At 41.1% G+C, this 15,479-nt stretch overlaps 1 protein-coding gene across 26 annotated transcripts in view; it reads right to left on the bottom strand.

The window, feature by feature from the left end:
- The window catches only part of Epb41l2 (erythrocyte membrane protein band 4.1 like 2), a 184,228-nt gene that overhangs the window by 75,608 nt on the left and 93,141 nt on the right, over positions 1-15,479 (bottom strand). For all 26 annotated transcript variants that reach the window (XM_036169192.1, XM_036169190.1, XM_036169193.1 and 23 more), the window contains exons 2-3: positions 14,725-15,212; positions 13,781-13,996 (exon numbers count right to left, since the gene is read on the bottom strand). In XM_036169192.1, coding sequence (XP_036025085.1) covers positions 13,781-13,996; positions 14,725-15,198 — 690 coding nt within the window. In that variant the 5' untranslated portion in view covers positions 15,199-15,212. The remainder of the gene's footprint in view (positions 1-13,780; positions 13,997-14,724; positions 15,213-15,479) is intronic.

Consider the following 15,479-nt stretch of genomic DNA (forward strand, 5'->3'; position numbering starts at 1 on the left):
CAGGCGACCTGAAAGGGAAGGAAGACCCTGGGGCTGGAGGCACACAAGAGCATGAAGAAGGGCTGGGGAGACAAAACAAATTTTGTATGAAAAATGCCATAATAAAACGTTTGTGTATACTAATAAATATTAAAAAATTATCTTAAAAGCACCACTGATTTATTACAAATTCATATAAAGTATGTTTTCAAATGTTCTAACAATGCAAAAGATTATTCTAAAGTGAAAACCTAACTAAATGCATTCTGCTTTATTGCTAGTCTTATTAATTACTAAGGAAGAGTAGAAAAACAAAATGCTGACTGTTCATCTACTCATATAAACCACAGTAAGGACATATGTTCAAAGTGTTTCCCTCAAAACCTGAAGATGACTCACGACAATTCCTCAAAGAATGCTGCCCTATGAAAACTGTCTGATGTAACTTCATACAACTTATCCTATCAGCACTGAGGTTTTATTTATTTATTTGTTTGTTTGTTGTTGTTACTGTTGTAGAACACCAGGCTTTAAATTATACTTTTATTTCTAATTTTCTAGAGAATACAGTATTCATTCTTTGGAGATTTAAAAGCTCCAGGAAGCCACAGAAAAAGTGGTCATCATTTAAACAGTGACAAAGCATAGCCATTTCCAATTCAAAGGCATAAGCTTGGACTATCCCAACTGTGAGTTCAGTCAGACATGTATCTCCTCCCCAAGGCATGTACAGATCCCACAACTAGATGGCCAGTGAAATTAGAACAGGGCCAATAAAAGGCTCAGTGAACACCTGATTATCAAAATATGCACCTGTCCATTCATGCAGTACATAAAAATTACACACACACACACACACACACACACACACACACACACAGAGAGAGAGACAGAGACAGAGACAGAGAGACAGAGAGAGAATCGATTGATCAATCCTGGGGAGTAGAATCTGGTACTTTTACTAAATATTTCATAGTAACATTTCTAAAATATTGCTATTATGTCAGTAGTAAATTAAAGGAGAAATTCACACAAATTACCATAGCAATGTACTACATCCATCACTGTAGATTCACAATCAGTAGTTGATATTTAGTTAAGCTACTCAGCTAGACATGTGCTCCTATTATTTACGTATTTACAGTATATAGAAACACTGGGGTCTAAATATACCACTACCTCTAACAAGATGTATAACTGAAGTTTCCAGAATTGTGAGTGAGGATAATAGAACATACCACAAGCATGTGGCAAGCATGAAGTAAATTAAAATGTGTAGCCAGGTTATGGTACTTGAAATTAGGAGTATTTGAAAGGATTAGCTAAGACAATGTTTATAAATACATACATCACAGAGAAAACCTACTCCAACTTGGCTTAAAGTCAGTTTTTATAAACTTGTATCTCTTCACTAGTTTCTATCTCAGAGACATGCTCTACTGGACAGTATTTATCCTAAAAGACTAGGAAGAACACACCCACAAAGCCACCCCCAAAGTCTGGTGTTAGTATGCTGAGCCCCAGCATGGGCACTGGAGTCAGACCCAGTTCAACATCACTCAACATTTTGTGAACATTATTTCTGTTACTAGACAGTGTGACAATGGGAAAACTATACAGTCTCCTATCTGTAAAATGGACAGAGTGACTAACAACTCTCCATAAGAATCAAATTAATATTACATCAAATTGTCTGGATCAATCACAGCTGAATTCTACTTCCAGCTGCTCTTTGACTTAGCCCACATCTCACAATTCTCGAAATACTGTCTGATGTGTAGGCTGTTCCTCCTACTAGGCTTCCATCCCTAAGACATAGACATTTTAGCAGCCGCTAAGAGGTTGACTGAGTGCACACAGTTGTAACTGAAACTCCCATTCAGAATCTCTACTCTCCAAGTGCTATGGGAGCACTAAGAACACACGGCTTTCTCGAGAATATGACATCCCATGTGAATACAGATATTTAAGAGGTATTATTTTTCATTTCTGGTGTTTATGAAAGCCCGACGGGGTGAATTTCTGCTCAAAGATACTGCAGGACACAGTAAGATGAAAAAGGGAAACCATCTCACAATGAACAGGCCATTCATTCTAACTGCTAGGTACCGCCCCACGGACAAACGACCGCAGAGCTTGCAGAGCTAGAAGGTGAACATACACCAATCCAGCAAGAGCTGATGTCAGATCCTGTGTTAAGACAGTAGAGAAACAATGATGACTAAAATACAAATGATCTAAGAAACTTTATCCATCTGTCAAGGGCAGTAAGTAAGTAAATAAATAAATAAATAAATAGGCTGGTGTTAGATATGATTTTAAAAGCTTCAGTTATTTCATTCAACTTCCTTCGAAGTTACAGGAAGTTGAAATGATGCAGTTTTCCTGTCTGCTTAGAATTAATGATATGTGTAAAGTGTAACACTTTCACATCTGTCTAAGGAGGCAACTTACCTTCTTTGTTCAAGCTAGAGTTATTAGAACGTAGGCCAGATTGGCCTCAGTTTTGAGGACCTCTTACATCAGCTTCCTGAGTGCTGGATTATATTCATGGAAACTATGTCCAGGCATCGCTTTGTTCTCTTATATACAATTATAGTTCTATTACATGAATGGGCCACAAGGAACATTTGCCAACCAAGCAAAATGAAAGACATTTTCCTTTACAGCTTGTATCAAAAATAGCAGTTTGCGTGTATGTATATAGATACATCTTTCAGAGCTGCTTGCACATATATGATTTCAGGGCTGACCACTTGGTACTGGATAACCAGTTAGGGGCTCGTCCTCAGGAAAGACTAATTATCTCCTTCACACATACATCAACAATAATCAAAGAAAAAGAAGCCACAAATTTGAAAGGGGCTGTAGGTGGGGTGAAAGGCATCAGAAGGGTTGGAGGATGACATGGGAAGCACTGCAGGAAGGAGATGGAAGTGAGAAAATGATTTAGTTATATTTTAATTAAATTTTTGTCAAAATTTTTTAAAAAGTATATATAGTTGGTTCATGGGCTATTATTTCAGTTTGGGGTTATTGTCCCATATAAGGAAGATCCTCAAATCCACTATTTTCATCTTTAAAAAAAAATGTTTTGTGCCACAGGGCACATACAGAGGTCAGAGGACAACTTGTAAGAATGGATTTTGTAAACTGAAATGAGGTAAGGGTTGGCAGCAGGTTCCCTAACCCATCTGAGCCATTTCATCAGCCTTTTCTATTTATTTTCAAATGTCAAAATCTGCCTCTGCTTCTGAACAAATCTCTAAATTTTCATCTCCTATAAAATCTATTCCAGTCTCCCACTATTTCTTCCTTAAGAACTTTTTTTTGGAGACAGGGTTTCTCTGTGTGTCCCTGGCTGTCCTGGCACTCACTCTGTAGACTTCCTTAAGAACTTTATTTCATACCTCTGGCACTCACTCTTCTATTCCCTTCCACACTCTAGATTTTCAGTGACTGGGTTCTTTAAGAAAAGCATACCTTGCCTCAATGCCCCCTATAGCAGCACTTGGCTGAATTATAAACCAGTAGGGACAATATTGGTCAGAATGGCTCACGTCATTAACGCAGGCCAGAAGTCTAGCAGAGTTGGGTCTAGAATGCAGGCTTTCTGGCTGCCAGTCATACACCATCTCCTGGGTCCTCATTCATGACTATCGGCCCACAGATATTCAAGAACCAAAGCAAACACACACTGCCAATAAGAGTTTGAGAGAAGACCAGCCACAAACCTACATAAGCTTTTCCTTAGCAAATGAAAGCATTTCCAAATACCTTTGGAGAACTACACAAGCAGAAAACCACTCAGCATTTGTCCTAAGGGCAGGTTACGCCCATGTTTACACAAACCAAGGCAACTGGCTTTTTCAGGCTTTGCACATTTCTTCATTAAGACATTAGCTTTGCCGTTGTTTCCTATTGCCAGCTGAAGCATCTCTTTACTCTGTACCTGTTGGCACTTAATATAAACTGTTTCAGTCTCTGTTCTAATGATGTAGCACTTGATACATTAGGAATTAGGAATAGGGCACTACCTCAGGGGTAGAACCTAGTGTAGCATCTATGAGATCATTGGTTCACTCATAAGTACTGTCACAAAAAAGGTTCATAAAACCTACCAAGCACATTTTGAAAAAGGAATTTTAGTTTTAATCAATTCCAACAAGCTTAACAATCTGTTTCCCCCATATACCTAACCCAAACCTAAGCAATAGAGAACCAGGGCAGGGAAAGGTGCAGCTATGGTAGAAAGGGTGCGCATGCATGTGTACCCCAGAGGTCAACTCCAAAGCTCACCGGTTCAGCTAAACTGCTGGCCGGCAGCAAGTCCAAGGGCCCCCGTCTCTGTTTCTCCAGCATGCCACCTGCCGCACGGGATTTTGTAAGTGGACACTAGGGACTCAACTCCAGGTCCTCAAGCTGGCACTGTACTAGCTGAGCCATCTTGCCAGACCAGATCTTTTTGGTTCTGGTTTTGTTGTTTGTTTTAGAAGACACTGCATAACAGAGACAAGCAAAGGAACTTGAAAAAGCAAGATAATTTAGATGTGTCTTCAAAAACATTTTACTTAAAGACTAGCAGACTAGCTTATGGGAAGCCTCTCTTAAAAGCAGACCCTAGCTAAAGAAAAGCAGACTGAAATCTGAGACACTGAGCAAAGTCTCCGATGTCTGTGCTGTTATTTGTGGCATTCGTTACTGAAGCCAAAATATGACATTTCTGGAGACCTCTCAATGTGGAGGAATTTGTGCAACTGCTTACCCAGCAGATTGCAGAGGACGCCACACACCACTGGCGTTTTATAAAACACCATCACTGCCTCCTTGTAGGCCTCTCCACAGTGCCCTTATTGTGTGCCAAGAAGCCAGTGATGGGAAGTACACAATGCAATCCATACATTACTGGCACAGAGCTATGCATTTTGCACTCACTCTAACTACACTGTGCAAATATCAAAGGCCAAGGAACAAAGGTATGCACAGAGCAAACCAAACTCACACACTGTTGTGAGGCAGAGGAAATCGACTAAAGCCATATGCAAGAGGAAAGAGCACGTCGGGCTAAGGGCATTATTGTCAGAATTCTTTTCCTACCAATCTGAATCACCTGTCCACAAAACTGTTTCCAAAGTTCATTCAAGTTCTGGCAAAAAGAAACTAGAGCCAATGATCTCTTTGTAGATGATTAGAACATAATTCCACAAGTAAATGAGTCATTTATGTTTCCCTGACTGTGGGAGCCCACAAAAGCTTCCTGGTGAGATCTGAGCTTGCTCTACACAGCAGGGCTGCATTAGGGGATGGCTTGACCATGTGCACAGTCACCAGGTGTCTGGAATGGTCTGCACTTGGCTGTACTAGGGGGAGGTCTTTGCTCCACCCTTTGATTCCTTTAAAAACCCTTTAGAAGACAGAAGGGGCCAGTGGGTTTGGACCCAGGCCCTTTCTAACTGTCTCTCTCCTCTATATTTCTATCTACATATTCCTCATTTCTCCCTGCTCAAGATTACCCTGGGGGAAAAACAGGAAGCTGGTCTCCCTCACCTGACCATTGATAAAAACTAAACTTGAAAGGTTATTCCAAGGACTCAAAATACTCCTCCAAGTTGAGGTGCCTCCAGTAATGTCCTATTTGGAGAAAAAATTACATCTGACTGACTATACACATCCTTTTTTTGCTTGTAATCATTCTCAAAGGAACACAATGCAATAACTACTTAGACAATATCGCCACTGTATTATAACTCTAAGTGATCTGGCAGTGAGCTAAAGTATTTAGGAGGATATACATCAGCTGCATATAAATACTAGGCCATTTTACAGAAATGATTTTATGTTGTATGGCTCTGGGGGGTTCTGTGGAACTTCTGGAAGCCAACCCCTTTTAGATGCCCAAGAACAACCAGATTTGCAAGAAAAAAATATATTTTAAACAGTAGCATTTCCATCTTTTTATTTCCTATGACAAACCTCCATTCTACCCAATTAAACATACTTGCAAAATAAGTAATTATCCAGATACCTGTGAGAAGAAATAATGAAATGACATAAACACTTATAAAACCACTTTGAAGAACAGCATCAACAGTGTCAAAATAGAAGTCACTAAGCTGCCAGAACTAACTGAAAGTCTTCAAAGGTACTTACTACACTAACTTTAGTATGTGCTACATTCAAGGGAAGGATCCACAAGTTTATTTTAATCCTGTGATAAAACGGCCATTATAGAAAAGGTACGTAAACTAAGACTTAGAACTGAAAACACACATTTAGTGCTGATCCCTATAAAAACTTGTATTTAGTATGTGTAGCTATGAAAGTGTGCAAATGTGCACACACATTTTTCTCACTCAACTACCACCAGGGCTGACAACAGAATTCACATCAGCAAAACTTCAGAAAATAGATTCAAAGGGTAGGAGGTGGAGTCTGCAATTCTTTCTCTCTCTCTGCAACCTCTCCCATAGATGGTAGTGCACCTCTCTGTAAAATCAGCATAGTGGAGACCTGAACTTATCAATGATACACTTATTTAGTAGTGATCTATTCAGTGACTCTGAACGACAGGACTAACCCTAGTTAAAGCCAGCCAAGAGAAGCAAGTCTAGCTAAAAAATGGCAACACTGGCCTCGGAAGCCAGTGGACAAAAGCTGACAGTGTATGGTATAGGTTATCTTTTAATAGTCTTATGCTAAGAGATCTTAATATACCTTCTCTTTATATAAATAAAGGAAGCATTATCTTCCCTAACACATTTTGTTGTTTCGTGCAAGACTGCATCACACCACTTCATCTGATAAACCTTGACAAAACTCTGGGGGTTTTAGTTGTGTTTTGTTTGTTGTTTGTTTGAGGTACTATGATTGAAAGAAGATTTTAACGTTTTTTTAAATCCCTCTGTATTAGAGATGAGAAAAATATGCCTATGCAGACTTTACAGATTGTATTCTGAACCTCAGCTTTCCCACTAGAACTTAAATAGTTCTTCATTTTCTACAGAGAAAACAACCCAAGACTAGTTCCTCCTGTCCTGCTGCTTGTTAGGGTCTCAAACCAGGGACAAATGGCTAACAGAGATGCCTATTTAACATATCAAAGTGGACCTGACCACCATTCATGTTCTCCCAGCATACCTTAGTCCTTAACAGTTAGTTACAGGTTATGGCTGGCATATCCCGCCCTCCCCCTGTGCCTCTTCCCTATAGAATCCAGACATTTTGGTTGCTCAGCCCTTTTGTCTACCCTTTACTCTCCTGGCTTGTCCCTCTCTCCTCCCCTGGCTCCGAACAAGACCAGGCTAAGGGTCATGTTCAATCTGGACTCTCTCCAATGTTTCTGCCTCTGGCTATGCTCTCCCTCACATCTACAATAAACCTCCTCCACCATATCTAGGAGTAATCAAGTCCTCCTTTTTCATCTCTTTTTTTCATTCACTACCAGCAGGTGGGTGCAGTCAAAAACTACCCAGTGCTAACTACCGAGGTCTCAGTGCCCGGGAGAAAGGATCAGTAAGGGTGAAAGCCAGTACTCACAGCTACAAGTTACTTTCAAATGGCAAGCTGATTGCTTTCAAAATACCACTGATTCAGAGGGAGAAAAACAATCCTGGTGTTTTGAAACCAAAAGTGGAAAGAATATTATAGAATTTCAAGACTATTCAAAATTCAAAACCAGCCTTTCAAGAGGAAGCCTTATTGAAGAAAAGAAGTCGGAGTAAGGCATTATTGATGATGTTCACCTTTTCAAGCCCAACCCAGCAATTTACTACTTCAAGAAAGCCAAGTACTCCCAGCTATTGGGGTCCACATTTCTCTCCAGGCTGCCAACTCCTGGGGGATCATCTCGGTAGCATGCTTTTACTCCCGGATTTGGCCAACCTTTTTCAGAAATATAATGAACTGTTTTTACTCATTAAGGCCCTGAAGAATTTCTACAAGTCAGCCAACTGTTCCTAAGCATTTAAAAAACACTGCTAGCAGGGAGACAGAAGAAAAAATTAAATTAGGAACACAAATAAGCAATGCTATCAAGGTATCTTAGGAAAGGAGGATAAAAAGTGTACATATGTGGCCAGGCACGGCGGCACATACCTTTAATCCCAGCACTCTAGAGGCAGGGGAAGGCAGATCTCTGAGTTCTAGGCCAGCCTGAGCCACAGAGGCAGAGCAAGTTCCCAGACAGCCAGAGAGCCACACAGAAACCCTGTGTCGGATTTTTTTTAAAGTATACCAATGTCCAAGAAAGTAAATGGAGAATGGAGAATGGCTTTCTAGAAGTGACTTAGGCAAAGCCCCACACTAACACTCTGAAGGGAAAAAGGTTTAGGTAAAAGAAGGAATACAAGCATTTCAGAAATCCAGTAAGAGCTGAACAGCACAGCTCAACACCACAGAGATTCCCTCCCAGGACAGGGCATGATTAGTGCACAAACTAACAGCACACAGAAGTTCAAAGGAAGAGAAAACCTTCCGAGAGCTGGACTTGAGTTAGACGGTGTGAGCCAACGAGGGACCTGCCGACGGGGAACACGAAGAGATTAAAGGACAGAAACTTTACAGGAGAACAGTCAACTCTGGAAGCTCAGGATGAGCTGGATCCCTGGGTACGGGCAGGGAAGGCAGGCAGCCTGCGGTCGGTCACACCTAACAGTCCTCAGGGACCAGCCGCCACCTGAAGAAGTTCTTTGTCTTCTATTACCCCCATGGCATGACACCCTTTTCTCACTTTAAAACATGTAGACAGAACACTGTATACATAATGAATGAATTAATTAATAATAAACACATAAGTCCTTGGGCAAATTTGTCATCTTGAACCCTTTTGTTAACCTAAAAGAATGGAGAGTTGGTCAGAGGTACTGTATTTGGATCTAGTCACTGAAATTTTTAATTTGCACATTAATTATTCCCAGTTCCAAATACACCCTCCCTGACTTCTATGTGGGATTTTATGGAGTATCAAGTATCACAACTTCTAGATCCCCCAAAAGTATAGGGATAGTTGAAATGACTCAACTGTCTCACCTCTCAGGGTCATGGCTGCAGTCTGAAAACAAACCCGGGGAGACAGAAGTAGACACACACACATACCACTTCATAAAGCAAGGATACCAAATAGGGTTTCCTGAGACTCAAAATCGGTACAAAGAGGGCCTGGGGACACTGACACCTTCTCTGCTCTCAGATGAATACTTTTATCACCAGAACACTGATGCTGAAAGCTTGCATTCTGATTGCCTTAGGAAAAATGGTTGTGACATTCCTGTGTGGGCTAAAACAATGCCTTCAATTCTCAGACAAAATCAACATGTGGGAAAAACTCGCAGCTGCCAGAGGAAAATGTGAGCCTTTAGTCAGAATGCACATGGACTCACGCTTCTAACGTCTCTTAACTTCCACACTTATTTTCCAACCTTAAAAAATATACACAGGCTTCAAACTCTAGGAAACCCAGTTCAAACCGTGAAATAAAGGAAGCCAATATTTTCATTCTTACTTTGCAGTCTGAGAATAGAAGAAAAGACAGGAAGTCACTTGTCCAAGACATACAAAGAGTCACCAGAAAACTAAACCGTCTCCTGGCCAGACCCATGACTTCAAATAAACTGCACTTTTCCCAGCTGTTTTAGCACACCAAGTGTGTAAATGACTTCTACAGCAGTATTACGGAGAGTCCTACATCCAAACATCTGGAGCCAGCGTGCAAAATCCAGACAACCCTAAAATCCCTCACAACTTAAGCTCTGGTACCAAACTAGGTTGTCAGATATCATTTAAATAACTTAATGAGATAAAAGTTGATATAACCTTCATTAAAAAATACAATAATCCTCATTGGATATGATGGTATACATCTTACCCTCAACACTCAGGAGGCAGAGGCAGGTAGATCTCTGTAAACTGGTCTACATGGAGAGTTCCAGGCCAACCAGAGTTATTTACATTTTGAGATTCTTTCTCAAAAATAATAGTAATAATAATAATCCTTCCTCAAAAGTAAGATTTAAAATATATGTATGAGATTAAATTTATCAAATGATAAATTAAAATAAAACATAAATATCAACTTTCATGAACAATAATGAAAATGTACGTAACACTCTGAAACAAAATTATGAAAATATACTAGGTTTTGGATAAAAGGAAATGCATGATGTAGCAATAAGTAAATGCATATGAAGCTTATTGCTTCATAAGCCAGAAAGAACATGACAATCAAGCCATTTCCATAGCATTTTTTTTAGCTTAACTACAACCAGTCCTTAACAATGCACCTCTATCCAATCTGTTTGTCACCTCCACCTCTGGGGGGCTGGCAAATGTCTGAGGCATTCTTTTAACCTGCACTCTCCTTCCTCAGAAGAACGCCAACTTCAACGATGACAAAAAGGGTTCTGCTGTGGAATAATCCTTCCGTCCACTGTGAGTATGTATTACTCTCAGGGGTTGACAATCAAACCAAGGATAGTGGGATGAAGAAGGGCAGAGTGAGAGAGTTGCTGGCAGGGGCAGAGATGAAGACGGCATGCCGTACTGAGAAAAGGCACCAAGCCACGTGGCAGAGCACAGATAAGAAATAGGGGTTAATTTAAGTGTAACAAGTAAAGGTTTGGCCAGTTAATACGAAGACTCGGAGTGACTACTGGAGAGTGGCTGCAGGGCAGGGAAACTCCGCCTGAAGACTCTGAAAACCAGTTTACTTGGCAGCTGTCTCCATCTTGTTCCTGAGGCTCAAGAGCAGAAGGGACAGGTTCAGGGGGGTCTCTGGGAGAAAAAGGAATTTTGAAACAGAAAGCCAAAAAAGTAAGGGGAAGTCACCTGTGTGTCTACAGCCCCAGCTACTCAGGAAGGCCGAGGGAGGAGGGCATCTTCAGCTCAGGGGTTTGAGGCCAACCTTAGTTAAGTTAAGCCCATCTTTTAAAAAAAAAAAAAAAGTGTGTGTATGTGTAGGTACATGCGTACCCATCAATACCCATCACACATACACACACAGGAGAAGAATAGATATTGACGGGTATATAGAAATATACACATTACATACATGTACAAGCCAGTAAAAATAATACATAATATACATGAACACATTATACATATCCTCTATGTTAATTCTACCTAAGTATAGAGTGATCTGAGTAATAGAAATGATGTTTAGATAAGACAAAAAAACATCTCACAGAATTATGTTTCCTGGAATTAAAAAACATTCAATATTATATAGCAGCACTTTCTTTGTGGACAAAATCGGTGATAGGTAATTAATACAAACAGGAACTTGCCAGACTGATCCAGTATTTTAAACAAATCATATAAAACTATCAGCTACAAAGACCTTCTGCTAACCAATGCAGTGAATTTTTAACACCCCCAATACACAGTTACTGCGACAACACAACTAATGTGTCCCAAATCTTTAACGGTATCTTGGCCCTTGCTCTATGCTCTAAGAGTCGGTTCTAATCTTACACTGGTATTTGAGGCTTTCCAAACCTTCACTCTGGTCCATAAAGAACCCATGAATCCAGACATTCTACCTCCTCATGACTTCCTGCAGCGGCCAGTTTTCTTTTTTTCTTTTTGTTTTTTTTTTGAGACAGGATTTCTCTGTGAAGCCCTGGCTGTTCTGGAATTCACGCTGTAGACCAGGCCTACCTGAAACCCAATTTACCTGCCTCTGCCTTCCAGAGTACTGGTATTAAAGTGCACACCACCACACCTAAGTCATGGTGGGTTTTCTACTGGCTCCCCTCTACCACTGTGGATGCCCTAAGTTAAATTCATTAGGTCCTCTTTACTGGGCATGTTACATAAACCTAAGGGTGACTGAAAATTAACACACATACATACAGAAATGAAAGAATAACTGCATTCATCTGGAAAACCATGAGAGATACAACTTTTACAGACAGTTCTCTCAAGCCAAAGTCTGTGCCTCATTCTCAAACGCTCAAAAATTCATGAACAGCTCCAGTGTCCCACACATACTTCCTCAAAGAGTAGTCAGACACTAGTTTCCGGTGTGGATCTACAGAAACACAGATAAGCACCATCAGCACATCACCCAAGTGTCTAGGCCAGCACTAGACAGGAAAGCATGAGAGCACCCAACTGTGGCTCCCCAACCTCTGGCCTCCACTCCTGAAGAGGGAACACAGCAGGTCTGATGAGAAGTAGACCCAAATTAATGTTACCAAGCAACCAAAGAACCACAATGACAAGAAAATTTAGATGGAAGAGACATTAATTATGAAGGAATACCACTCATAACTTCTGCACTGCTCCAACACCTACTAGGATGTGATGAATTACAACCTATGTTCAGATACAAAGTCCCTGCTCAGAACTCAAGTAAGCTGTTGGTGCATAATATCTACTGCAAGGTAGCATTAGGAGCGTCTACTCAATTCCGTTTTGCTTTGCACTTGAAAGCAATAGGATATTAACTCCTTGCAGCACATGAGGGTAGAAGGTAGTAGAAGGGTGTCATCTTGGAAACAGAAGGCAGTTTTTCCTCAGATACTGATCTACTGACACCTTGATCATGTATTTCTCAGTCTATTTCAGTGGTTTTCAACCTTCCAAATGCTGTAATGACCTCATGTTGCAATGACCCCAACCATAACATTTCATTGCTACATCTTAACTATAATTTTGCTACAGTTATGAATCATAGCTTAAATATCTGATGCAGGATATCTGGTATGCGACTCCCAAGGGGGTCATGACCTACAGTTTGAGAACCACTAGAATCTAGTCTTTAAAAATTACCTTTCCTAAAGTATTTTGTTATAACACCAAGAACCAACTAAGACTAGGATTTTTAATTCTTTGCTACTGTAATTTTGATGCCTCAAGTACCATAACAATTATACATACAGTGAATATAAAGAAAAGAACTATAAATGCTCACTGAGTATCCTCGCCTGGCAATATAATATATTCAAATATAATAAACTGTAGTTCAACTAGATAGCCACAAATGTTTTTAACAAGCTGTTAAAATATGAAAGCCAGGAATTTGGTGTGATTTTTTTTTTTTTAAACTGTTAACAGGAGACTAAAGGAAAGCTTAGTCCCTATTTTAAGTGAGTACGAAAGATAGATCACCTGTCCCACACACAAAACTCCAAATCTGCAGACTTGTTCACAAGCTCTGGTACCAAGGTGGCAAAGCTGCAAGCTGGCTCCACCTGGCAGTTACTGCGTGTAAACCCTTCCTCCACCACCTGGCAAGTTACTGAGTCTAAGCCTTTCGATTTCCACTATAACACTGAGAACGGAGTCTTCATGAAACATGACAATCCATTCCAAGTACTGCATGTGTGAAAAGAAATAAGCAAACACAAATCCTAAGAAGCTGGTGCTAATAAGTTGCCTGTTTTACGAATTGTAGGTACCTTTTTACTAAATGAAACAAAATTAATGACCTAGGATTATATCATTATCTTTCTCAGGATAAGAGTTTACTGCTAAAATTGCATTCTTCTAAAACTCTGCTTACAGCTATCATTTCTCAAGTACAACATCCTACAGAGGCAGCAGTCAGAGCCAACCACTCAGAACAGACACACGCTACACAAGCAGCGGGTGCGCACTGCACATCAACCCTGGTCAACAAGCGCTGTTCGAAACGGAAACGATGACTCTTCTACATGGTTGTTACTGTGTTTAGAGGCAAATCAATAGACTGGCCTATAGGAACTCAGTGCAACAAGAAACATGCTTGCTGTGCCACGCCACCCACAGAGCCAAGTGCTTTCGTTCTGCCCATGGAGAGGACTCTGCTCAGTCCCTGCCTCACCTCCAGGTCACAGCTGTACTCGGTGCCATCCAGGAGGGTCACTTTGGCCAGGACAGCCTTGGTCTTCTTGGCAGTTTTCTGGGGGGCCAGCTCTGCTTTCAGCTCACTGGTCTGCACTTCCTTGGTCTCCCTCTTTGCTGCCTCTCCTTCCAGTTTGTCTTCCTGCGTCTCCTTGATCTTTTCCTCTTCTCTGTCCTTCTGCACTTCTTCAGCAGGCTGCCAAGGAAACATTAAGTCCACGTTAAAGTTAACCTACTTGTAGAAGACAACATAGAAAAAAGAGCACCAAAATTCCCTTTTCCCTTCAGTGCTGGTAACCTACCCAGGGTTCTGAATGAGGTAGGCAAGAGCTCCAGCCACATCCTCGGCCCCAAAGAGACTCTGTCATGAGAATTATGGTCATCAGTCTAACCACCTTAAATTTAAGCTTTTTAAGACTCAAAAGTTATGCAAGAAAGGGTATTTTCGTGAACTGGGCTATAAATGAATAAAAGAAACTATATCCCAGTAGCTATATTAAAAGTACTGAGACAACAAATTTCTAAAAGCTTAAACCACAGCAATACCTAGGCTTCCACAGGCAAACAAAACACAGATAATCCAAAACTTACTCTCCACTAAATCCACAAATAAAGCAGAGATAAATAAAGGGTATGGATTGAACAGAAGAGGTGGGAGGGTCTGGCAGACGGCTCAACCGTATCAGAAACACAGGTGCCTAAGAGAGGGTATGTGTTCTGTTGCTGCCGGGCTGCCTTTTGTTTTGCTGTTGGGGAGTAATTTTAAAAAGACTCACAGGAAAGACTAATGTACAATAATCCAAATTCTATATTGCAGACACATGAAGCTGAGGTAGTTATCTTGACACAGCATGGGAAAAGACCCGAAACAAGTCAACCTCTTCCCCGTGTGGCTATGTTCTCACTCGGTCTTCTCAAACGCACCTGGGTCTCAGCACTGCTTTTCAAGGAAGGCTTTTCTTCCTTGACCTCCACCTTAACCTCGAGGTGTTTCCTCTGAGCCATTTCTTCTGCGTCGCCCTTGGCCCGGCTCTCTTCTTCAGGAAGGGAGTCCTCTTTATCCAAGGTCTGTTCTTCCACATCAGCTTGAGTAGGCTCTTTTTTATCTCCTCCATCTTTGGCTACCACTAAGTTATACGACTTCTGCTTCTTAAGCCATGGGGGTATGAATCGAGAAATGCCCCTGCTCTCAGATGGCTCCTTCTCTCTTTTCCGCCGGCGGAGACTACTTTGGCTTTCAACTGCGGGGCCTGGCTGGGAACCTTTTTCCTCCTCTGGCTCAGATAACTGATTCTGCTCATTTTCTGTGACTTCTTTAGCTTTCTCCTTAGGTGCATCGGCTCCTGCCTGGTCAGAGCCCTTCTTCACTTCAGATGCAGAGCCAACTTCAGTAGTCATGGTTACAACTTACACTGCAACAAAATAAGAACCACAAAATAGTATTTTAGAAATGTTCCCACTTTCAACCTGGTGGCAAAGGGACAAAAGGGTGAGACAGGGAGGGACGAGGGAAAACAGAAGAAAGGAAGACGGCAGTGTTGAGGAGGAAGGGTCAGAGGCACAGACGGACTGAGGGCTGCTCTGTTAGAACTCTCAAAGTACACATCACAATGGGCTAACTCTGGACAGCTGGAACTCAAAATCACCCAGGCTCAAGACACAGGGATTACTTCTACTGG

Source organism: Onychomys torridus, chromosome 19 (genome assembly GCF_903995425.1).
Source record: "Onychomys torridus chromosome 19, mOncTor1.1, whole genome shotgun sequence".
NCBI lineage: Eukaryota > Metazoa > Chordata > Mammalia > Rodentia > Cricetidae > Onychomys > Onychomys torridus.